This window comes from Vicia villosa, linkage group LG5, assembly GCF_029867415.1.
Source record: "Vicia villosa cultivar HV-30 ecotype Madison, WI linkage group LG5, Vvil1.0, whole genome shotgun sequence".
Classification (NCBI taxonomy): domain Eukaryota; kingdom Viridiplantae; phylum Streptophyta; class Magnoliopsida; order Fabales; family Fabaceae; genus Vicia; species Vicia villosa.
This window is the reverse complement of record NC_081184.1, coordinates 4647454-4671862: the sequence shown is the minus strand read 5'-3', so window position 1 is coordinate 4671862 and position 24409 is coordinate 4647454. Positions and strand designations below refer to the sequence as shown.

Genomic DNA, 24409 nt, shown 5'->3' with positions numbered 1-24409 from the left:
ATGTGACATTAGTAATTTTTTATTTTTTATTATTATTTTAAATAGAAATATAAAATTATTATCTCAATACTAACCATAATTTTTCCAAAAAAGCTTTATTATCCACCAATAATACTACTAGATCAATGAGTTTACGTAATTTTAAGACTAAATGTTAATTCTTATTTTCTTTTGTATCATTTCCAACTTACGGATTTTATTAAAATAAAGTGTTTTGTGAAATTTTATATTATTATCCAGTGTTATGTCATGTTGATGAATAATATTAAATATTATATGATGTCATTGATGTGCTTCATCCATTTTATGTGTTAGAAATGAGTATAAATGTATTGAATTTTGTTATAATATTTTTAAATTGAAAAAATTTATAAGTTTTTTAATTTGAAACACAACCCATGAACCCAACTCAACCCAAACCATAAATGAATGAGTTGGTTTGAGTTGGTTTTGATAATGAAATTGCGGGTTGGACGGTGAACCCAACCCATTGAAGTTTGAACGGATTAGTAACGGGTTAGGCAAAACTCAGTCCAACCCAATCCATGCACACCTCTATTTAACCATACTTATAAGGTTGCAAACATTAAATATTTCAATTATCTAACCTAAAACTCAATTGCTAAATGCATTTACATTTAACTCAAAAAAGTTCAAAAAATACTTACAATTTCACTTCAAAATCTAATTCTTGTTGGTTGATGAAGCTTCAACACTAATGTTTGATGATGCTTGATTGTTGTTTGTTGATTTTTGATTTCTAATGAGATTTTCGCACAAGGGAATAGGTTGGATTTTGAGAGATTTTTGAGGTTGTGTTTTGAATATTTTTCTGAAAGTGAAGAAGGGAAAGAGACGAACGCGCGTATTTGTGTCAATATATTCCGTAAATACAACTACAGGTCCCTCTCGTAAATGCATTTCCTGCTAAAATATGGTCTGTAGTTGGGGGTGGTTTCGAAAATACAAATACATGTCCCTCTAATAAATGCATTTCCAGTTAGTTTCTTGGTCTTTTAGTCCATCAAAGGCCTGGTTAAGGGTGCTTCTGAAAATACATTGTCGATAGCTAGGGACATTTATGTATTTTTGCGCGGTGCGCTATAAAACCATAGAGTGTGTTGAGAAATTGCCAAACTTTCGGGAAATCTACATCCCCCCCCCCCCCCCAATTAGACATGCCATCCCCCATGGGGTATGCTTTTACCATTATACCGCTTTTTCCATTATTTTTTGAAAATTTCAAAAAAATATCCCGGAAATTTCATTTTTCACCCTCCTAACTTGTTCAAGGATAATTTTGAAATATAAAAAACGTGGGAGGGTGGCATGTATAAAAAAAGCGGTGGCATGTTAATTCTTCCAAACTTTCGTTTCTAAATTCCAGGCCCAATCCATATTGTTTTTGAAACGGCCCAACAAAAACAAACACATTTCATTTCATTTCTTTCTTCAAGAATCAAAACCCTAAAACAACAAAAACCAAGCAGCTACATCGAATCAAACCAACACTCCCCCTTCAATTTCAATCGCATCACTGCACCATTCTTCTTCCCGGAAATCTCAGCCGGACTCTCTCGCCGGTCGCCAGAAACGGTGATAATTTTTTCCCATTTTTTTTTCGAATTTCACGCACCGCGATTGTTAAACTTTCCCTTTTTCAATTGTTTCATGTGTAGAAATTGTAGAATGCTGAAGTGAATTTGTACAATAGTATCGTAGTTTTGAATAGTTGATGAACTTGATTCTGTTAATCTGTGACTGATTTAGTTGTAGCTGAAAAAAATAGGTTGAAATTCCTATATGTTGTTATGATTGTTGTTTGAATTTTGGTAGCTTAGATAGGAACAAATTGTTGTAGGATGCTTATAAGGTTTAAGTTGTTGATTAGTTCTTACTAGGGTTACTAGGTTGCTTCATGCTTCTTAGTTTTCGTGCGTGTTTTGAAGGTTTCCATTGTCAATGTCATTTTAATTGCCTTTGTTACTTTGTTGGACTCATGCTTTAAATACGGAGAAGTGGGAAATCGAGTTGCAGCTATCAACCAAGTTGTATTTATCGGATTCGTTATTTTGTTACTTGAATGTGTAGAAATGGTCTAATGCTAAAATAAATATATACAACAGTATGTCATTTTAAATCGATAGTAACTGTCGGAATTTTATTAATCGGTTTTAGTTTTAGCTTAGCTCAAAGAAATTTCTTGGAGTTTTATCTGTTGATATGATTGTAAATCTACTTTAAGGGTTATAAGTTGTAGATACCGATACCACTTAGTTTTGTTATGTTTTTTTACTTGGCTTGGTATGTTGCTACATGCTTCTCAGTTTTTTTTTCCTCCAATTTTTCATTGTCAATGTCATCTTAATGGGAAATTTTAACTAATTTCTTAAGTGCTTAGTTTCTTAACTAACAGTGTTTCTTGTTGTGCTGAAAATTAGGCAATAGAAGTTCTTTCTGTAATGGTTGTTTTTGAGAATGCCGAGCTGAAGATTTTGAACTTACAAACTTCTGTGATCTGTTTTATTGGTTTTTATCTGCTTGCTATAATAGTTGAACATCTAAGTGATTTGTGATTGTTATTTTATGAATGAGCAACCCAATTGTTATTTTATGAATGAGCAACCCAATTGTGATTCTTATTTTATGTCCACACACACCATTAATGTCATCCATTTAGCTTAGTTTACTCTTATGTGAATTAATACTTTACTTTCTGATTGCAATTCTTGTTGTATTGAAACTTGAGGAAATAGAAGTTCTTTCTGTAATGGAGGATACCGAGAATGCCTTACAGTCATCAAAGAAAAGGGCTGCTGGACGGGAGCTGACACGAGACACTCCTCTTGACGACGAGGAAGATGACACCGAAGTTAATGCTGGAACTTTCAAGAAAGCCAGTGACGAGGTTCTTGCTTCCAGAAGAATTATCAAAGTAGCACGTCGCCAACAGACGAATTCTGCTCCTTCTTCAAACCCTTTTGCTGGAATACGCTTGTCTGCTCCTACTGAATCCAGTGCCAAACCTGTTGAAGCTACTGCTGAAACACTACCGGAGAAAGCTAAGAATGAAGAAACGAAGCAGCCAGAGAGCAAAGCTCTTGAGGTGGAGGACAAATCTACTTCAAATAACGATGCTGCAGAAAAAAACAATGTAAACCAGGAGCTTGTGGAGGAGAGTATTGGTGATAACTCCAAGGTTGATAATGAACAAAGTAAGGATGGAAGTAAGATTGAAAATGAGGGCAAGAACGAAGCTGCTGATAAGGAAAGTGCAGGTGAGATTGAAAAAGAACCATTTACAGAAGAAAAAAAAACTGAGAACAATGATAAGAATGGAAATAGTGAAAGCAAGGATAAGGAAAACAAAGTAAGTGATGAGGCTACTGCTGAAGGTGGACCTTTCAAATCATTTCAACAGCTTTCGAGTAGTCAAAATGCCTTCACCGGTCTTGTTGGAAGTGGATTTTCTTCTTCCTTATTTTCCTTTGGGCCTAAAACAAATGACGGGTCTGCTTTAGGTAGTGGAACTGGTTCTATTTTTGGCTTGAAACCTGACCAGCCTCTGGGTCTGGGTTTATCAAACACTGGAACTTCTGGTTTTGGGACGTCGGGATCATCTGCTATTTCTAAGATTGAAACACTGCAGGAAGTCGTCGTTGAAACTGGTGAAGAAAACGAGGAAGTGGTTTTCAATGCAGATTCAGTGTTGTTTGAATTTGTAGATGGAGGTTGGAAGGAACGCGGAAAGGGAGAGGTGAAGGTGAATGTCACTAGTGGAACAGAAAAGAAGGCCAGAGTTCTTATGAGGTCCAAGGGAAATTACAGATTGATTTTAAATGCGCGTCTTTACCCCGAAATGAAGCTCACAAATATGGAGAAGAAAGGCGTTACCTTTGCCTGTGCTACTGAAGGGAAAACGGGTCTTTCGACATTTGCGTTGAAGTTCAAAGATGGGTCCATAGTGGAGGATTTTAAGGCTGCTATTACTGCACATAAGGGTGAGGCATCTACAACTGTCAAGACACCAGAGAATTCTCCCAAGGCTTCTGATGTTTGAGCTATATATCCCCCTTTCACCTTTATACTCAATTTTCTCACAAACTCAGTCTCCTTAGCCTACTGTTTTGTTGTTGTTGTTATGTCTTTGTATGACAGTTGAATCATATTTGAGACTTGGTGTACTTTAATTTGAGTCAAACCTGTTATGGTAGAGGATAAAGCTTGGATCTTAAATACAGAATATTTGATCATGAAAACTATATGTAGTGTTGTTTAAATTTCTGACATTAAGTTTTAGGTGAGTTCTTGGATTAACCTACTCCTCAAGATGGTTTTACCATATTAATGATAATAAGTGCATGTTTGGTACAATAGTTTACCGAAATCTCGGTAATTGAGTCGCAGACTTTGTGAAATTTCAAGTCTCCAATGATATTAAATATGCACTAAACTAATTATGATTTTAATTTTATATAGATGTCATTTTGTTAGAAATGTGGAATGATTGTAGTTGCAACCTTTTTATATTGGAAGAAACTGCGACAATAGTTAGAAAGGGAAATGAAGCTAATTTTGAAATCTCAAGATGTAGATTTTGTTCATATGTTCAGATGCTTACAGATAAATTCAAATTCAAACAAACCAATCTAAATAGGCCCTTAGTGTATATATGAGAATTATGTTATTAAATTCAAATAGATAAATTCAAATTCAAAAAAACCAATCTAAATAGGCTCTTAGTGTAAATATGAGAATTATGTTATTTTCGTAACCAAAAAATGAAAAAAAGTGTGTGACCAATCTGAATAGACTCTTAGTGTATATGTGAATTATGTTATTAGGTTTTTCAACCAAAAAAATGAAAACAAATTGTATGATTTTCTTTTTATTTTTAAAATAGATTACATTTAATAGAAACTAGTGCAAATTATCCAAATTAGACATATATTTATTAGTATTTCTCAATAGGCCTAGTAAATTTCTCAACACCCTATAAAAATCTCATTTTTATTTAACACTTTATTTTGATTTTTTTTAAAGTTTAATGGACATACATTAATAATGTAAAATAGTCTTACCTAGTCTTTCAATATTAAAATATCTACCATGTTCTGGAAGTAATTTTAAAACATCTTTGTGATTTGGTAGAATACACATTGGTTATTGGTTGTCATTAAAAAAAAAAATTCCATCGATGATGTACCACCTATTAATCATTTTAAAACTCTCACAAAAATCTTACTTTATTTTAATCATTGTGTTTAGTCACAATCAATATGTTTTTCAACATCATTAACCTTATCGTCATTTTAAACTACAAGCATATGTATTTTTATATATTTTTCCTTTGATTCATATTCTTGTTTTTCTATTTTTGTAATGTTGATATTGTTGGAAGGAAGTTCTTGGAGCCTTTGAAACCTTGTTTTTAAGGGTCATTCTGGACTTCTGTGCATGTTTGTTTGGTTATATTTCTTTTACATGAATTAACTATAGACATGGTGTACTCGGATGCTATCAACTCGATCTTTGAAGAATTAGATGCTGTTAGTTTGAATGCTAATGTATCAGAGGTTAGTAAGTTGAGTGTTTCTAAACATGCTGCTCATGTTGATGTAGGAAAACATTTTATCATTAAACATGCATTTATGTTATGTGATTATATGTTAAAATGTGGTTGTGCGAAAGTTGTAAATTAGGTTTTGATGTAGTTATTGAGAGCTTTCATTAGGGTTTTTATAGAAAAAATATTTTGTTGTGAAAGATATGACGAGTATAAAAACACAAATATAAAATTGAAACAAATCAAGAAAATGTGAATTTTCTTTTAGGTTGCACATGTACTATATGGCAAAGAATGATTGAAAATATTAATATGTTATGAGATGTACACAATCATTGGATTGCCAATTATCATGTCGTATAATTGCAAGCCGTTTAAAAAGTACATTAAAATATAAAAAAATGTGGTTTACTTGAGGTCCAAGCAATCTTTTAACCCCAAAAGAAAAACTCCAACATAAAAAGAAAAGAATTTAGATGGAAAATTTAAACTTTTAGTATTTTTCTAAAAATAAATTATTATTTTTATTTAAAAATTTCAAGTTAATTTCATTAATATAATAAATTATATTTTAACATGCCTTCCAAAAAATTACAATTTTAAGAAAAAAAACACTTTATTAAAGATTTTGATCCTTAATATTTTTTTTATATTTTTAAAATATTAAATCAAATACTCTTCGTTTTAAATATTACTTCTAAAGGTGAATAAATAAGATGTAGAAGATATCAACATACACCCATACAATCAAATATTTATTCAAATTTTTTTATAGAATACAAGTGAAATGTTATTTAAAAATAGATACAATATTATTTTTAAGTACAAAAATATGAAATATGACGAAAATTATTTGATTTTAAAATCGAAAAATTATAAATACGTTAAAATATAGAAATCATAATATATATATATATATATATATATATATATATATATATATATATATATATTTAAACAATTAAGCTTTATTTTATAGTTCACTTAATAAGTTGTAAATTAGTATCAATTAGTTATTCATTGAAATATATAAATTTTAATAAGTAGTATATAGGCGTAATCTAGAAAAGTTTGGAAAAATATATTAGTAATTAAATAAATAAATATCTTACAATGGATCATCAACATTATCCCACGTATCAAAATTTTGAGATTCATTCAACTTATGCCGCTCTTTTCTTTTTTCTTTTCACAAAACCCACCCTCTACATCACGTGCCAGAAGTTGACGAATCACGAGATCCCAAACATGAAATTACCCAAATTACCCCTAGCAAAATCAGATAATTTCTTCCCACGTAATCTTCTATTTTAACTCCAAAACTTTTCTCCCTTTCTCAATTGCTGATTCTCACTCCAAAATCTAGGGTTTCAGATCCCAAATTCTCTTCAATTTCGTTTTTCAATTAGGGTTCAGATTCGGTTTTTGTTCGTTCGTTTTGAATCGATTGAAGAAATTTTGATAGTTGTGTTTCGATTTTCTAGGGTTTTGGAATTCGTGGATTCGTTTTTTTTTTTGTTGTTGAATTTCATCGGGGAAGTTTAGGTTTTTTGTGGGGTTTTGTTGGGTTTTTTTTGTTTGTTTTGATATGGCTAATTCTGTTGAAGATGATGTTGATTACGAGAGTGATCCTGAAGAGTCGAAGAGATCGGTTCTTACAATGCGGAGGCGTGAGGCGAGTGATGATGAGGAGGAGGATGTAGAAGGGGAAGGGGAAAGAGAGGATTCAGTGAAGAGTGAGGATCTTCGTGGTAGGGTTCGGTCTGATGATTCGGATGGGGAGGGTGGTGTGGCTGATTATGATGATGAGGAACTTGAAGAGGAAGAAGAGTATGAGGAGGTTGAAGAAGAAGAAGAGTATGAGGAGGTTGAGGAAGTGTATGAGGAGAAGGGTGAGAGTAGGGTTGGGGGTTCTGTGATTGGGGTTAAGGAATCTGATGGGGAGGTTGTGGCATCTTTGGAAGAGGATTCTGCTGAGGTTAATTTGGAGGAGAAAAAGGAGAATGAACCATTTGCTGTGCCTACAGCTGGTGCTTTTTACATGCATGATGACCGTTTTAGGGACAATTCTGGTGCTCGCCAAAGGTATCTTTTTTCATCATTTTGCTTTTTATCCAATGCACCTTAGTGAATCTGTTTAGATTATTGTAGATTTTGTGCTACCTTGACTTGAAATATTGTAGTTTAGTTTTAGACTTGGTTATAGAATGTGATATTCTATATGTAGCATACACACTATAGATCAAAGGTGTGCCCAACATGTGTTATTAACAGTGTTATCAAATAACGAAGCCATGCGGATATACATAAGTGTTCCGATTCTCAAACTATTGACAGTGTCATTAAATAGCGGTGCCATGCGGATAAACATGGCGGTTTTTGTGTTTGCCGCAATGGTAAATATCATCTGGTATTGTGGAAAATCCGCTATAACAGCGCTGCAAAGTGGCTGTTATGGCGGGATTTTGGCTCTCCGCCATGGACCGCTATTGACAACACTGATTAATAAGAATGTCAAGTGTCGGTCAGGGTATTGTTTGTGTCTGTACTTCATATGTTATTTTTTTCTTGTCTGATTAACTCTGCGACCTTTGAAAGGCGGATGCATGGTGGAAGGAGATTGTGGGAGTCCAAAGATGATAAGAAATGGGGGCATGATAAGTTTGAGGAAATTTCAGTGCAGGATAGGGGCTTCAATGAGGTAATGATCTATAAAGTGCTTCACTGTCACACATTCTTATTAGTTCAATTGGCATTTTTCTAAGACTCTTTTCTAATGCTGAGTGTATGAAATTTAGAGGAGGAGGCCTTCTAGGGGTAACTTCCGAGGACGTGGTAGAATTCGCGGCACTGATCGTGGAGGACATGGTCGAGGAAACCGGAGAGAATTTAATGACAGAAATGACAGAGAATATAATGACAGAGAGTATAATGATGGCCGCAATCAAAGTCAGGTGCCTAAAGTTGTTGTGAAAGGGAGAGGGCCACGAAGGTATGAACCAACTAACAGAAGGAATGGTCCAGCTCCCCAGGTTCATAATAAACAGTGAGTACTACATGCATTTTACAGAATTTTATGGTAATATGAAGCTCATAATGTTGTGGATTACTTATAAGTTTTGCTTTGTTTTGTTTTCAAAGATCTGGGAAATCTCAGGAGAAAACTTCACTTGTTAGTTCAGAGAGATTTTCAGTACCAGCATCCAATGCAGAATCTGACCCCATGCCTGCTAAGAAAACTTCACATGTTTCTTCAAATTTGAACTATGCATCCCCACCATTTTATCCGTCGGGCTCTTCCAACAAAGAAGTTAATCTGGCACCAAAACGTGATGTACAAATTGGCAACACCAGCAGGAACATTCACCCTGTTATGGATGGGGGTTTTCAAGCTCAACAAAACAATGTAGTTCATCGGGGGAAGAATGTTGCTGATTCCATCAGCATGGACAAGCTATATATTGACCAGTCTGTCGGCCCGTCTGTTGGAAAGCCTTTGAACAATGTTCATTTGGCACCACCTGGATCTTCTCAATCTCATTTTCCCAGGCCTGCTGGGCCTGGAAGAGGTGCCCCAATCCCATTACAGATGAATTACCCACCTGCTCTCTCACACACTCAAACAAATAAAGTTTCTCAAACTCAACTGCACGACATTCAGAGAAGTTCTGCATCAGGGAGGACTTCGACGTCTGTGCAAGCTACTGCCCCACAGACTGGCCATCGACCTGGCAGTGGATCTCAGTCTTCATCTCCTCCCAAAAGAGCTGCATCAATTAATTCACTTGATTCTGGGGAAACAGATGCAGCCTCAGAATCAGGTAATGCCAAAGGAGCATTGGTTGGTAAGGGAAGGGGAGCTCCCCAAGGTGCTGGAAGGGGACCTTTTGTTTATGGCGGGGCACAGGTAATGGGGGCTGCTGGAAATTTGGGCATGAGTCAAGGAGATCCGAACTTCCCCACCTTCTTGCCAGGTTTGTATCTTTATTCAAAAGTAATGGAAATTTTGGATCCTGTCTACTTACTTAGTACAACTTTCTTCTGCTATTGTGATTCCAAGTTGTAACATTGTTGTCCAGTGAAAATCCTTTATTGTTATTTGATGTTAACTTGTTAATATGGATACTTTGATCTTGATGTGAGAATGATAAGTACCAAGTAGTATTATTTGCTGTTCTAATATGTATACTTAAATCGTTTTTTTTTTAAAAAAGAAGCCAATTGTAAAGATTGTGGTGTAAAAAATAGTGGCGAAGCTTGTGATTCTCTATCTAAATTAAGTTCAATGGTTCTGTTTATAATGCTTTTATATCTAAAAGTATGTACTGTTTTTAAATTAAATTATTAGATGCATTATGGAAGACTATATTCAAGTTATTAAAAACTCAGATAATAGGTTCAAGTTTTGGTAGTGTCCCATATGTAAGTGTATATGTCCATTGAAGTTCTATTATATTTGAGTTTAGGTCTGGGGTCCTTGATTTTTTTTTTCAAATACAGGTAAGCAGATAGGGTACTGCAGTGCTCAAATCAAATCCTATCTGTTTTCATCTTTAGCTCTAAGGCTCTGATTTACATTAATGTCCCCCTGTGTTCTGTGTGTTTATAGTTGTTGACATGTTGTTGAACAAGACTAATAACTTATTTTATTTCTCTACGCTTGAAATAAACGTTCTATTTTTAATTTGGTTTTGTTTGGATGCAGTAATGCAATTTGGGGGGCAGCATCCTGGTGGTATGGGAGTTCCCGCTGTTGGCATGGCATTCCCGGGATATGTTGCTAATCCTCAACTTGGTTTAGGAAAATCAGAAATGACATGGTACATATATATCTTATGAGTAATTCTTTAATTTAAAATAGAAAAATTTTAATTCCTTGTAGTTTCATTTGTTCAAACTTAGTAATTTTTCTATATGTGTTTAGGTTACCAGTCTTGGCTGGTGCTGCAGGAGCCTTGGGGGCTCAATACTGTTCACCATACCTTGCTGTTGATGGGGCTTACGGTCGACAACCAGGACAAACCTCTGCAATTGATACTTCAAGGTTGGTTCAGTTTTATAGCATAAATATATCATTTGTCTCCGTTTCATTTTCATTGTTACAATATCTTATTATTAGGTTTTTGATATCATTCTTCGTTTTCTTTTTGTTGATGTATCTCTGCAGCAAGGAAAATAATGTGAATAAAGCTAATAATGAATTGAAGCCACCACAAAAATCTGGTAAAATATATTTTCATTCCCTTTGATAGTTTCACCATTTGCGCTTGGTTACATTATTGTGATTTGTGACTTATTTTTATGTAGATCTGGTAAATGATGAGTATGGACAACGACAGAATAAACCTCGCAGGCAAGTTGTCGTGCTAAACCTTCATTTAATAGTTTAGTTTCAATTTTGTTTGCATGCTTATTGCTATTTTGAACAAATCACTTTGCGATACACCATTTATTACAAATACTGTGACATATTAGCAGCTATTTAGCATTGTTGCTTGGGGGAATTTTGACATATCATTATATTCCGCACATCTTGGTTGCTACTGTGTATTCGTTAAATCATTTCAATGAATGTTGGTTATGCTCTCTATGCAGATATTCAGAGATGAATTTTGGTCAGTGAAGTTTTATATAGGATACAACTTGTTTGAAATAAGCAGTTAAAGGTTTGTCATTTCCAATCTAATAACTGATGGTTTTTAGTTTTTGTATTGTTGCATTTTTCCAAGTTTTTTGTAATTTTGTTATGCAGGCCTTACTCTAGGCCCCTTGTTCTTCAGCTTTTCATCTGGAGTACTTTGGGCTGCAATAAATTTCAAGATATTTTAGGTAACCACTGAACAACTTACATTCTTGATAATGTTTTTTGTCATTGTTTAATTGACAGGTTGTTCACCTGTCAATAAAAATACTATTAAGATTTTTCTTAGATTAACATATCTGTTTCTTTTCCTTCTTTCACTTCTCCCTAATTTCACCCCTGTTGCAGTTATACAACACCTGCTCATGCTGTACCGCATTCTTGACGTTATTGCAGTTTGACGGGTGGTAGTTGCTTGTTTAATTGTGCGGTAAGAATGATTTTGAGCATACTCTTTAATTGTTGCAACATAACTTTTAGATTAAATGCTTCCATTGCACGGCAACTGTACCTGTGAATCTGTGATTACATACAATTACTTCAATTTTTTTGTTTTTGAAAATCATTATCCTTGTCCATGGGTCACTCTCGATGATCTGTCATGATCTGTCACGTGCCTGCCTCATTTGATTCATAGAACACATTTTTCCAACACACTCCTATTGGTTGAACTTCAGCCAAGCATCTATTTTGTGCGGGTTTTATAAAATTTCGATGTTATCTATATGCATTTCAACCAATAGTTATAAAAAGTGTTACATGAAGCTTATCATAGTAGTCTTTCTCTAATGTATTTCAATTTTGGTATCCGTATGGTTTTATTTTGAGAAAACTTATAATTTCTTGCTTTTTTTCCAGGTTTTTCTTGCATGTTTGATTTTCTAATGAAGCTTGTGAGAAACTAGACAGGCTTCACGCAATGAACTATGGATATAGAAAAAAAAATATAATGATTGTGAAGCAGCAGACAACATTCTCTCATGTAAATGGTTACCTTGTTCCATTTGGTTTTGACATTGTGTTTTGATTACAAGACTTTATAAGTTGATAAGCTGATGACTATATAAGCTTTGGTGACATTTTTAATCAATGCATCGTTTTCCTTTTCAACTTCAATTGTTGTTTTGTTAAAAAATTCACCTATTTAATAAATTGTAGTTTGATTTTGTGTTTTATACTATTTTTTATATGATTGAATGATATTCTTAATAATAGTAGTTGGTTTATGTGAGGTTACTGTTACGGATAACTATAAGCTGAGAAAAGTTTAGTAGGGTTTTCTTTCTTTTTGAATTAAATTGGTTTAATTGAGTTTCAAATGATTTCATCTGTTTTTTATTCAAAGACTTTTGAGGTGGAGCACCAAATATCATTCATATTAAGAGTTACATGATTGTAGCTTGATATATAATGTAAAATAGGATTTAGTTATAAATATTGTTGTAGTGTCTTTTCTCTGCTTAATTGTCTCTAAATCATGATTGAGGAAAGCTCATTTCATGGCCTTTGCCGCAGCAGTAATGGTTTTAAGCAAAAGTTTCTGAATAAAAGGTAAAAGAAGATTATATTGTCCCACAAGTCACATAGGTTTAACACGCATAACAATTTGTAAGCTATTGAATTCTAGCTGGTGTGAAATGGAGAGGACTTTTGGGGCTTACGTGGCACATAAGTATTTAAGGTGAAGAGAAAATTTTATTGGACTGGGTGGTAAGACTTTTGATGTTGTATGAGATTGAATGTTGGATGATTAAAGAATTAATACAAGAATACAATGAGAAATAGAGATGAGAATTTTATAAAACTAGAATTGACAAATACCATCTATCGAAAAAGGGATGGTATACATGGGAGGACTCCAATAATGGAGGACTCCAATAGTTAGAGGTAGAAGAAGAGATGTTACATTTTAAGACTGTTACAACTTACAACATCATATGCAAAACAATTATCTTCCTGTTATGATTTGTCTATTTCTGATCTTATGTGTGTATGTGTTAATATACTAATCTCTGAACTGATCAAAATTGTCCAGGTTTACATTTGTCAAATTATAACAAAAAGGGGGAGTAATGGTGTGTAGGGTAGTTTTTATGATTACTAACTACTAAGTGTGGGAAGATTGATTTCTGTTGTTCTCTGATGTGTTTTAGTACTGACTGATGCAATCAGTACTAACTGATTTTTTGGTTTTATGTGAAAAGCACACACTGCAACATATGGTCTAATATCTTGTACCAGATCTGTGTGTGTTAATCTTGAATTATGTTAGTAGTAATTTCTGATCTTTGACTACTAACTACTAACTGATGTGTGTTCATGAATGACTAACTCATCTGGATGATTGTATGATTGGATGTTTTGGAGCATTCTAATGTATGATGGTGTAGCATTCTTATGCGTGTGTAACTATTTTTTGACCACTGATTTGCAAATTTATGTGTGTAACTACCTCTTAATTTTTTGCCTGGGCTACAAATTGTTGCTTGCTGACGCTGATATATGCTCTGATGGTTTGACTTCTGTTGCTGCTGATGATTGTTTTAAGTATGAGATCTCTGATACTCATTTGTGTGCTGATGATTGTTTTAAGTATGAGATCTCTGATACTCATTTGTGTTTCTGCTTGAAGAAGTTGTTTTGCCAAAAAAATTTAAAGAGGGAGATTAAAGTTTCATTTGGATTGAATGCATTGTGCAAAATAACATGGAGTTTCTCAAGCTTGTTCTGGTGCAGGAAGGACACATGTAGACCTCGATGTTCTAACATGTGTGCTACAACATCTAGTCCCTTACAACAGACATATGCTATTGCAGTTATGGTTCAGATTTATTCTATCCAACATTCACTTTACAAAAAAAATCTATAGATTCAAGCTGAAGAGCTAATTTGGATGTACTGGTGCAAAATGTTGAACACGATGCTTCAATACGTGTGTAGTACAACATCTGGCCTTGACAGCAAGCCGTATGGATGTTGCTTGGTGCAAAAAATTTTTTATTAGGATTCACTCATATTTGTTGCATCTATTTTAGCAATGTTTGATTTATTTGACAGGTGGAGATGTTCAAATCATATTTAAATGGATATTTAAATTTGAAATTTAAAATATCATATCTTGTTGTTGGAGACAATCATGGAGAAGATCATATCCAGCCGAATCAATTATTTTTCGAACAAAATCAAATCAGATATCCAAAGGAGAAAAATCTAAAATACATTGCTATATAAGGAGGCTTAATCTCAAGGTTGAGACATGGATTTTGTGTGCAAGATTTATAATCTTTGTGTTAGGGTTTGAGTCTTTGTAACTTGTATTCCACGCTAATGCCATAATAAGAGTTAGGGTATAATCTTTGTGTACACTAATCTATATTTCAATAACTTGGCATAGGTGAGTCAACATTCAATAGGGTTGTTATTGGAGTTGATCACTTGAGACTTGTGATTAAGAGAAAGTGAAAAGAGTTTTCTTATTTAGGATAAACTAAAATAGAAAGTAACTAGGATTAGGAAGATGCACTAAACATCATGGGGTTGATGTTCATGGAATACTAAGTGTACTAATTCGAAGAAGTGAGTTTCCTTTCTTGGGTAAAGTGCCCTCCAAACATAGGTGTTGTTTGCACCGAACTGGGTTACTAATATATGACGTTATTTACTGCTTTTACACTGACTCTATATTACTATTCATTTGTGTGTTATATCTAGTTTAACTTGTTGGGCTAGTTGTTCCAACACCGCGTCCAACACCTGTCCCCTTAGGAATAAAATTTCAGTAATGTTGTTATTTTTAACGGTGTTATAAAAAATGTAAAAAACGTGAAAGAGATGAGTAATATTTTTGGTCTAAAAATTATTTGTAGGTATATCAGGGGTGAACTCATGCATACATTCTGATTGATTTCAAAATCCTCTCCTTTTTATTAACAAATAGCGGATAAGTGTTCGTCATAGGTTGAGGGATATTTTGATTTGTGGTTTTTTTCTTGCGGTGAATCTTGATATGTTGATCGTGGTTTTGGTAGTAAGAGCTTTAACACAAACTCTTTAGCGTCTTGTGCTTGAGACACTACAACGAAAAATGCCTTTTACCTTGGCTGAAAAAGAGGTTTTACCTCAGTTTCTCAAGTGAGGTAACAAAGGATTTCATAAAAAGTTTTGGGGTCTTACATCACTTTACTTTTAAAACAACTGACAGATAATGTCTAAAAGTCATGGATTCAATCCCTAGAGTGATCCTTTTGGAAATTCTGAAATGGAAAAAACATCTTTTCCCTCAGTTTTGACTTTCTATCATTTGGGTATAACACTTTCTCATCTCGGTTTTGACATAAAACCGACATGTAAAACGCTATTGAGTTTATTAAATCTAACCTAGATTGCTTATTTTACTAAACCATAACTGAACATATAACTTCTCAAAGTTTGTTAGAAGAATAATTATATGAACAATTGTGTTATATTTGAAGAACAACTTACACTAATTAATATTTTTCAAGCATTCTACAACTCATCATTCATCTTCCATTTTTTAATGGTTAAAATCTCTTCAATATTTCAAGTTCTTTATTCAACACTTCCTTTTCTACTATTTCATTCTTGAAAAATAAACAAGTATGGAAGGAAGTTAAATTAATACTAAAAGTATTGGAGAGATTTTAACTATAAAAGAACACGAGATAAATGATGAGTTGCATAATGCTATAAAAACATTAATAAGTGTAAGAAATATTTCAAATACAACATAATTATTCATATGATTATTTCTTAAATCAATTTAATAGATTATATGTTCAAAGAGGGGTTAACAAGACAATCAATCGATATTAGATATATTAAACTCAACTCGACGAAACAAGATGAGAGTTGCACAAAGAATAAAAAAACATAAACTCAATATCAATCTAAAACTCAAACTAAATAACAAAGCCTAAACTGCAACACATAGATTTTCATAACTTTGGGTAGTAGAACAACTAAACACAACAACATTAACATCAGCAATAACATCAACAACGAGTTTCAATAACAATAACATAAAACCTTTAGGGTCTCAACAACGAGTCTCAACAACAACAACAACAACAACGGATTTCAACAACAATAACATATTAGGGTCTCAACAACGAGTCTCAACAACGAGTCTCAACAACGAGTCTCAACAACAACAACAACAACGAGATAAAACCTATAACATAAATATGTATAAACAACAACACCAAGAAGAAGATAAAACATATAACATACATCTATTTAAACAACAACAAGATAAAACCTCTAGGGTTCCATGTCTCTATAACGGGTCTCAATAACAACAACAACATCAATAAACATATACCATAATTCTGTTTAAACAACAAGCTAAAACCTCTAGGATTTTGGAGCTCAACAACAACAATATGAGTAATGATGTTTGACATACCAGATATCTGAAGAAGAAATGAGAGCCCTGAACACATATCATCTTCTTAATGAAAATGATATATGTTTAGGATTCTCTTGTTGGCTTTAACAGCTTTTGTTAGAGTTCCGTTTGTGGTGCTTAGCAAAGTGAAATTGAAATCTACAAGCTAAAGCTTTATAAACCATAAACCAGAGAAACAAATTCACCTTGATTGAAAAACAAAATCAAGGTGAAAAGTGAAGTATTTTTATATTACAAATAAAATATTTAGGAAGAAATCATTTTTAATGGAATAAAAAACACAATCTGAAGTTGATGGGATTCGAAGCATGTACACTAAAATAGTTTACTACTTGATTTTTATAAAAAAACCGACGGAATTGATTGTATATTTTTTTTAAAAAACAAATATGGCGCGTCAAAAATATATGAAGTGAAATCGTTGTTATGAAAAAAAGTTTTTCTAATGGTGAACTCTTTTATTTATTTTTTTTGTTTGTTAGATTTATTTTAATGTATATTTGTCCTGGTATTCATCTAGGTACTTTTCTTTGTGTTTTGAGATTATGTTTATTTTGATTGTTTTTATATCAAAGATGAACCATTAAATATGCCGTTCATGAGTGGACCTACCATGAGATATATTTAAAATGTGTAGATAAATTAGTAAAAAAATGGGAACATGTATAACTTTCTCTCTTCTTTTATGAATTTCATTTAGATTTAAGAACAACTTTTCTTTCTCCTAAAATGGCCCTTTCTCTCCTAGTTTGTTGCATCCTATCATCTTTCCACTAATGACAAACTCCCCACATTATGATAAAAATATGAGGGGAAATAGATCCAATATATCTTTTACATTTTTCTTCCAATATTTGAAAACAATATTTTACCTAACTACACTACCATATTTTACTTATGAAAACTATTACACTAGTACTATTACTTTCAAACTCTACATTTTAATCTTACCACAATATTTTTCATTACAAAATTGTCATAACTAATTGTATTTTTTCCCTTTAATTTCTAATTTACTTTTTTTTATTACTTAATAATCAATACAAAAAAAAATCAATAATAGAACAAAGTCTTGTCCAAAAAAAAAAAAACAAAAACTATCAATGTCATGTCATGTACAAACATACTCCTACATGTCATCTATGATGCTACATTTCAACTAACCTCAAAGTCATTACATTTCTTGAAATTTTTTAATCTTTCTTTCTTTTTTCACCTAGAATCATAACAAATTATTTTAGTTGACCCACCAATCTTTCTCTTCTATACAACTCTTTTCTTTCATTCATTCATAGTGAAAAAATCATTGAAAATTAAAAAAGATAGCATCAAGAATTTCTCTACCATCATTCTATTCTATAGAAAGAAAAAAAAAAGTACATTTGAATGAAAAACACAAAGTTGAATGAGACTTTAAATGGATGAATCCAACAACAATACAAGAGAGTTTCAACTTCAATCTTCTTCATCATCATTATCATCATCGAGATCGATTCAACAACAGTATTCTCCTTCATCTCGAAGACGAGAAATCAAAGGTATTAGTAGTAATGCGCGGTTTTCTTGGATTGCAAGCAACCGGTTAGTATTATGGCTAATTTTGATTACCCTTTGGGCTTATCTTGGATTTTTTGCTCAATCTAAGTGGGATGATTATGATAAACAACATGAAATTAAAGGGTTTGATTTTCATCATAGTAATCATCAAGATTTGGTTATCAAAAAGAGTTCTTTATTTGATCATAATGAAAAAGTTGTTGTTTTGGCCAAGAAAGAAGAAAATGGTAAAACTAAAAGTACTTCAAAGAAAAAGAAAAGTAGAAGATCTTTGAGAAGTGAGGTTAATGATAAGCAGAAAAGAAGATTGAAAGTTGAAAAGGAGTTAGAGAAGTTTCCTCTTGTGGGTCCATTTGGGTTATTAGAGGATAGGATATTGAAATTGAGTAGTACTAATAATGAGAAGTTTTGTGGAAAATGTGAAAGGAAAAGTGATTTTGCAAAAGCTGTTTTGTCAAGGAGATTTGTGTTGATATTTCACGAGCTTTCGATGACTGGTGCACCGCTTTCGATGATGGAATTGGCAACCGAATTGATGAGATGCGAAGCGAGTGTTTTAGCTGTTGTTCTTAGTAAAAAAGGTGGTTTGATGGAAGAGCTTATTAGGAGAAAAATTAAGGTGGTTGATGATAAAGTTGCTCATAGCTTCAAAGCTGGAATGAATGCTGATCTTGTCATTGCTGGATCAGCTGTTTGTTCTTCATGGATTGGTATGAATAGATTGATTAAGTTTTCTTGTTTGTTTTGTGACTTTTTCTTAAGTTTTCAAAATGACTTATATGATAAGTGCTTATAAATAAGTACTTTTTTTTTTTACAAAAGCTCTTATTTTGCTATTTTCTACAAATTTGTCTTGTATGTTTACAGAACAGTATATTGAATATTTTCCTGCTGCTGCAAATCATATTGTTTGGTGGATTATGGAAAATCGACGAGAGTATTTCGATCGATCATACCACGTCTTGAACAAAGTGAAGATGTTGGTTTTTCTTTCCGAATCACAATCCAAGAAATGGCGAAAATGGTGCGAAGAAGAAAGCATAAGGCTCAGATTCCACCCTGCAGTTGTTCCACTGTCTGTTAACGACAAACTTGCTTTCGCAGCCGGAATTCATTCCTCGAGCGCTTCCGCGAAAATCGATGAGAAGAGGAAGCTCTTGCGCGAATCGGTCCGAAGAGAAATAGGTTTGACCGATAACGATATGCTTGTGATATCTCTAAGTAGCATCAATCCTGGAAAGGGTCAGCTACTGTTTCTCGAATCAGCAAACAAAATAGTCGAAAATGAATCATCGCAAAATTCATCGGAAGTTACTTGGAATAGAAGGCATCATATTAGAAAATTGTTACCAACGTCGAAAAATAGAAAAACGAAACAATCTCTGAAAATTGTATTTGGTTCTGTTGGATCAAAGAGTAACAAGTTGCAATATGTTATGAGTATCGCAAGTTTCTTGTCGCAACATTCGAATCTATCGAAGAATGTTTTGTGGACTCCAGCTACTACGCATGTTGCCTCACTTTACTCTGCTGCTGATGTTTATGTCATAAACTCTCAGGTAAAAATCTTGATTAAGCTCTTTATTAAGAGGTAACTTGTAGTACAAGCTATTGTATGATAAGTGCTTATTGAAGAATTTTTACTTGCTCAAATAATGAATAGGGATTAGGAGAAACCTTCGGACGCGTGACGGTAGAAGCAATGGCATTTGGTCTTCCGGTATGACTTTCATCCTTTGAAACATCGATACCTCATAGTCAGAGTTAGTGGATATTTTGTACCAGTAACATGATTAAAAAACGGATATTGATATTTCTCGATTTTATTTGAACTTTTGGAGTGTAGGTGTTGGGAACAAATGCTGGAGGGACAAAGGAGATTGTGGAGCATGGTGTGAATGGTCTTCATCATCCTATTGGACGTAAAGGGAATCATGTTCTTGCAGAAAATCTAAGGTTTTTACTTGAAAATCGATTTGCAAGAGAGAAAATGGGAATGAATGGAAGAAAGAAAGTGCAAAGAATGTATATGAAGGAACATATGTATAGAAAATTTATAGAGGTTCTTGTTAGGTGCATGAGAAGTAAATAAGCGATTCTTATTTGTAATTACATTTTTTTCATCAAAGCTTTCAATCAAGATATAATTCTTTGACTTCAATTGATTAAAATCCAACTTGAGATAACTTCATATTAGTGAATCTTTAAAGTTGATGGTAATTATGATTATAAAGTACACCTTTTTGATGTAGTAAATAGCACCTGAATTTTAATTCCATCACAAAGTATCTTTTTTATGTTACTATGAAAAGAGATGTTAGTCAAAGGCTTATGCACCCATCCATCTTATGGTATTGGTTGTACTTCCTTTGGTGGCTTACATCTTACTTAGAAAATAGAGTGAGACTGCCACAAAGAGAAAATGGAGGGTTTACATATTATTTTATCAACATCAATGTTATTTGTACACTATTTCCTACACCAAAGACTTACATCATATATATTATTTATCGTATTTATATGGTAAAGAACATTTTTTTATTAAAATAATATTATCTTTAAAAAAAAAATTTTTTAAAAAAATATATATTTTATAACACAAATATAAGATTATGCATTAACCAACTTCACAATTGTATTAATCATTTATTTTATTTATAACTTATTAATCACTTTCACTATTTCATTAATCAATAAAATACATATTATTAATCATATTCTGACATTAAATTATAAATGTATTAACCAACTTTTACACTTCATTGACCAATTATATATATATATATATATATATATATATATATATATATATATATATATATATATATATATATATATATATACCAAAGTTGGTTTACTACGTAAGATTTAATATTTCATATCAGAACACTCGATAACCAAACTATGAGCTATATTAACCAATTTATAATACTCAATTAACCAACTTTACTTTATAACTTAAATTTTTTTATGTCAAAATATATATTAACCACGACCAAACTATGAATTGTATTAACCAAATTCTGATATTTCATTAACCAAAGTAATTTAAAAAAAAAAAAAACAGGAAAATCTAAAAAAAAAATATTGTTCACGTATCTGTAAACAGAGTATTGGGTCATCAAATTTGGTGCTTTTTAATCTCCAGTTGCTATAAGAAACAAAGGAAAGTGTATGAAATGTTGTAGCCATGAACATGTTTTTCTTTTTCACAATGTTCATAGACATTAATAGAATGTTTAATTTTAATAATTTAAAATATTAATTATTTAATTAATATATTGATATTTAGTTTGTATTTTATTTTTTAAAGTTTTTTAAAAGTACTATTTTTAATATTTATTAGAGAAATAAAACTATCTGAGTTTTAAAAAAATGTTTTTGATGCGGGAATGAGACGAGACATAGATACTCGAATTCATTTAGGCAGATTTTTGATTCAATTATTAATCCTCATTTGAGAATAAGGCTGAGAACGAATATCTATTTTGGGATCTTGGTTTGGGTACGAGAAAGGTAAAACCTGTCTCTATCTCACTTGCTGCATGCCTGTTAGGACATCAATTCGGGGAGGTCAACACAAAGCATTTGCTTTTAAGCAACACACCTTTTAAACAACACATACTCACCTAAAACTTTAAGGTGATAGGTGTGCGGGTTCTTCCACTTTTAAATGTTCAAGTCTCCTTATTCTTAACCAAAGTGGGAATTTCCCACACTGCTCACACTTGTAATTCTTTTTCAACATCCCCCTCAAGTGTGAGTCTATCCATAATGCTCCTTCTCAAGAGGAAGCTCTTTCATCACATACATTTGTACCTCCGTTGACACTCTTCAACGAGACACTTTTACCCATAACCATGTGGAGATACTTTCGATATAAGTGAGTCGGTCCCTTCACCACCAGGCTTTGATACCACTAATGAGACATCAATCCAGGAAGGTCAACGCAAGAGAACATTTATACACCTTGGAGAATTTCCTTTTAAGCAACACACCTTTGTGAGAGACACACTGCATACTCACCCAAAACTTTAAGGGGATAGGTGTGTGGATTCTCCCACTTATAAATGCTCAAGTATCCACATTTCTAACTAATATGAGGCTTTCCCACGCTACTCACACTTGTAATTCTTTTTCAACCATGCTTACATAAGAGAATTCTTTCTCTAGTTAAAGTGCACTACACAAAATCAGAAGAAGGGAACTCGAGAAGATATGGCACGATCAAGGTTGTCTTTGAAGGCATGCAAGATTTATATGTTGTTAAATAAGGTCTCATAAAATACTTATCAAGGTTAAACCGTAAAAAATATAACATATAATTATTTTGCTACTGCTAAACCATAATTTTTTTTATAAGCAGTTGAACCATGATTGATATACACGATTCAAAGAAATTTAAGCTGATTAAAAAAATTTAAGTTGACTTTGAAGTTGATGTCAAATACTGTTTACCCAAATTTTAAAGTTTACATAGATCTTAATGTAAAATCTTTGGGTCTTGCTAACCAGTGCCCTCAGGGCACTCTTTAAGCATACTAAATAAAGAAAATATTCTTTATAAAAGTTAACATTTCAATTTCCATTACACTTTAATGCATTAAATACACGTATTTTAATAAAAACTTACCACTTTAATCATGTAAAGAGTGCCCTAAGGGCATTGGTTAGCATTTCCCAAACTCTTTAAATTTAATCCATGTTATTTTCGACTTCCTCCGGGTTTCCCAATATCTATTTGTCATCATCTCTCTTAGGGTAAGAAAAGGTTGGGCTGAGCCAAATACTTAGACTTAATTGTAATTTTAATTCTTTTATTTTTTGATTTTGATCCTTCTATTTTAAGAATTACTATTTTAGTCTTTCTTTTAAATTTTTAGTGTAATTTTTGCCCCCTTATTTATTTTTTATTTTTTTTCAAAATTAGTCTTTAGTTTTGTCTTTCTTTTAAATTAGTCTTTTTTGCAAATCTTCAAAAGGGGACCAAAATCGTGGTTTTAAAAATAGGAGAACCAAAAAAAAAATATAAGACAAAATAAAAGAACCAAAGTTACAAGCCATTTACTTAAATAGGCTAGATCTAATTAAAAACTAAGACCTAAGCCACACTTAATATATCAGTCAATTACTTTATTTTGAGTCTGACCCGCCATTTTTAAAATACCTACTTGAGCTATTAACATGTTTAAAATGCTATTTTATTATGCATTAACAGTTTAAAAGAATAAAATATTAATTATTATGTATAAATAAATAAATATAAGGGTTAACAGTTTAAAAGAATAAAATATTAATTATTATGTATAAATAAATAAATATAAGGGTTAAATATGTTTTTCATCCCTATAAAATTATTAAATTTAGCTTTTGGTCTCTAAAAAGTATATGTTTTAGTCCCTACAAAATTATTATGCACGTAGTTTTAGTTATTTATTATTAAATTAATGTGTATTTTTGAATGATTATTGTGCAGACATGTTTAAAAAATCACTCCCTCCGTTTTTTATTATAAGTCATTTTGGAAAAAAAAATTGTATTTAAATATAAGTCGCTTTACAATTCCAATGAATAATTAATGCTATTTTTCCTATTATATCCTTAAATATTTATTATTCTCTCTCCTTTCAACTATATAAATTTATCTTCGACATGTCATTAATGAACGATAATTTTGTAAAAACCTTCACAATTTCTCATTTTCATACAACAATTATTATTTTTCTTAATCTGTGTGAAAAGTCTAAAACGACTTATAATAAAAAACGGAGGGAGTATAAAAAGTTTTTCGAAAAAAAGAACTCAAAATTTGATTTCTAAGTCAAGATTTTCATTACTTTTTTCATTATCTTTTGAAATTTAAAAAGTTCATATTTAATTCTTCTCGTTTTAAAAAATTTCTAAAATTTGGTAAATAGACATTTTACAATATTCTAAACATGTATGAAAAAAATTATTCAAAAATTTAAAAGTTAAACATTATTAAACAGTTTTTAAAATTTTTAAAAATAGCAGGGACTGAAACTACATTTTTAAAAATTTTGTAGGGACTAAAATATATCATTTTTTTAATAAAAACTATAAATTAAAATTTAAAATATTTATAAAAATAAAAAATATATTTAGCTCAAAATTTAAAATTTAAAATTAAACATAAATAAGCGTGATAGTCCTATTACTTTTTTATAAGTCTTTGTCAAACCTATTTAAATTAAGA

At 32.0% G+C, this 24409-nt stretch overlaps 3 protein-coding genes across 3 annotated transcripts; all 3 read left to right on the top strand.

Annotated features, from left to right (window-relative positions):
• Positions 1-1438: 1438 nt before the first annotated feature.
• Positions 1439-4280, top strand: LOC131601207 (nuclear pore complex protein NUP50A). The gene is made up of 2 exons (XM_058872979.1): positions 1439-1596; positions 2757-4280. Exon 2 carries the CDS (start codon positions 2771-2773, stop codon positions 4058-4060), a length of 1290 nt encoding a protein of 429 aa, XP_058728962.1. The 5' UTR covers positions 1439-1596; positions 2757-2770; the 3' UTR covers positions 4061-4280.
• Positions 4281-6884: 2604 nt separating this feature from the next.
• Positions 6885-12323, top strand: LOC131601206 (protein MLN51 homolog). Its single transcript, XM_058872978.1, has 12 exons — positions 6885-7651; positions 8165-8267; positions 8365-8612; positions 8708-9540; positions 10272-10386; positions 10491-10610; positions 10734-10789; positions 10874-10919; positions 11162-11232; positions 11319-11395; positions 11556-11637; positions 12066-12323. Exons 1-9 carry the CDS (start codon positions 7155-7157, stop codon positions 11187-11189), a joined length of 2046 nt encoding a protein of 681 aa, XP_058728961.1. The 5' UTR covers positions 6885-7154; the 3' UTR covers positions 11190-11232; positions 11319-11395; positions 11556-11637; positions 12066-12323.
• A 5553-nt stretch (positions 12324-17876) lies between these two features.
• On the top strand, positions 17877-20397 carry LOC131606165 (uncharacterized). Its single transcript, XM_058878440.1, has 4 exons — positions 17877-18902; positions 19060-19751; positions 19856-19912; positions 20039-20397. The coding sequence occupies exons 1-4, from the start codon at positions 18053-18055 to the stop codon at positions 20282-20284; spliced, it is 1845 nt and encodes a 614-aa protein (XP_058734423.1). The 5' UTR covers positions 17877-18052; the 3' UTR covers positions 20285-20397.
• The last annotated feature ends 4012 nt before the right edge of the window (positions 20398-24409 follow it).

Bases quoted from the DNA above. Each gene is read 5' to 3' on its own strand.
- LOC131601207 (XM_058872979.1), top strand. From the start codon at position 2,771: ATGGAGGATACCGAGAATGCCTTACAGTCATCAAAGAAAAGGGCTGCT.
- LOC131606165 (XM_058878440.1), top strand. From the start codon at position 18,053: ATGGATGAATCCAACAACAATACAAGAGAGTTTCAACTTCAATCTTCT. The intron at 19,752-19,855 runs GTAAAAATCTTG...AATAATGAATAG, and splicing joins TTTATGTCATAAACTCTCAG to GGATTAGGAGAAACCTTCGG. The intron at 19,913-20,038 runs GTATGACTTTCA...TTTGGAGTGTAG, and splicing joins CAATGGCATTTGGTCTTCCG to GTGTTGGGAACAAATGCTGG.
- LOC131601206 (XM_058872978.1), top strand. From the start codon at position 7,155: ATGGCTAATTCTGTTGAAGATGATGTTGATTACGAGAGTGATCCTGAA. The intron at 8,613-8,707 runs GTGAGTACTACA...TTGTTTTCAAAG, and splicing joins CCCCAGGTTCATAATAAACA to ATCTGGGAAATCTCAGGAGA. The intron at 10,387-10,490 runs GTACATATATAT...ATATGTGTTTAG, and splicing joins GGAAAATCAGAAATGACATG to GTTACCAGTCTTGGCTGGTG.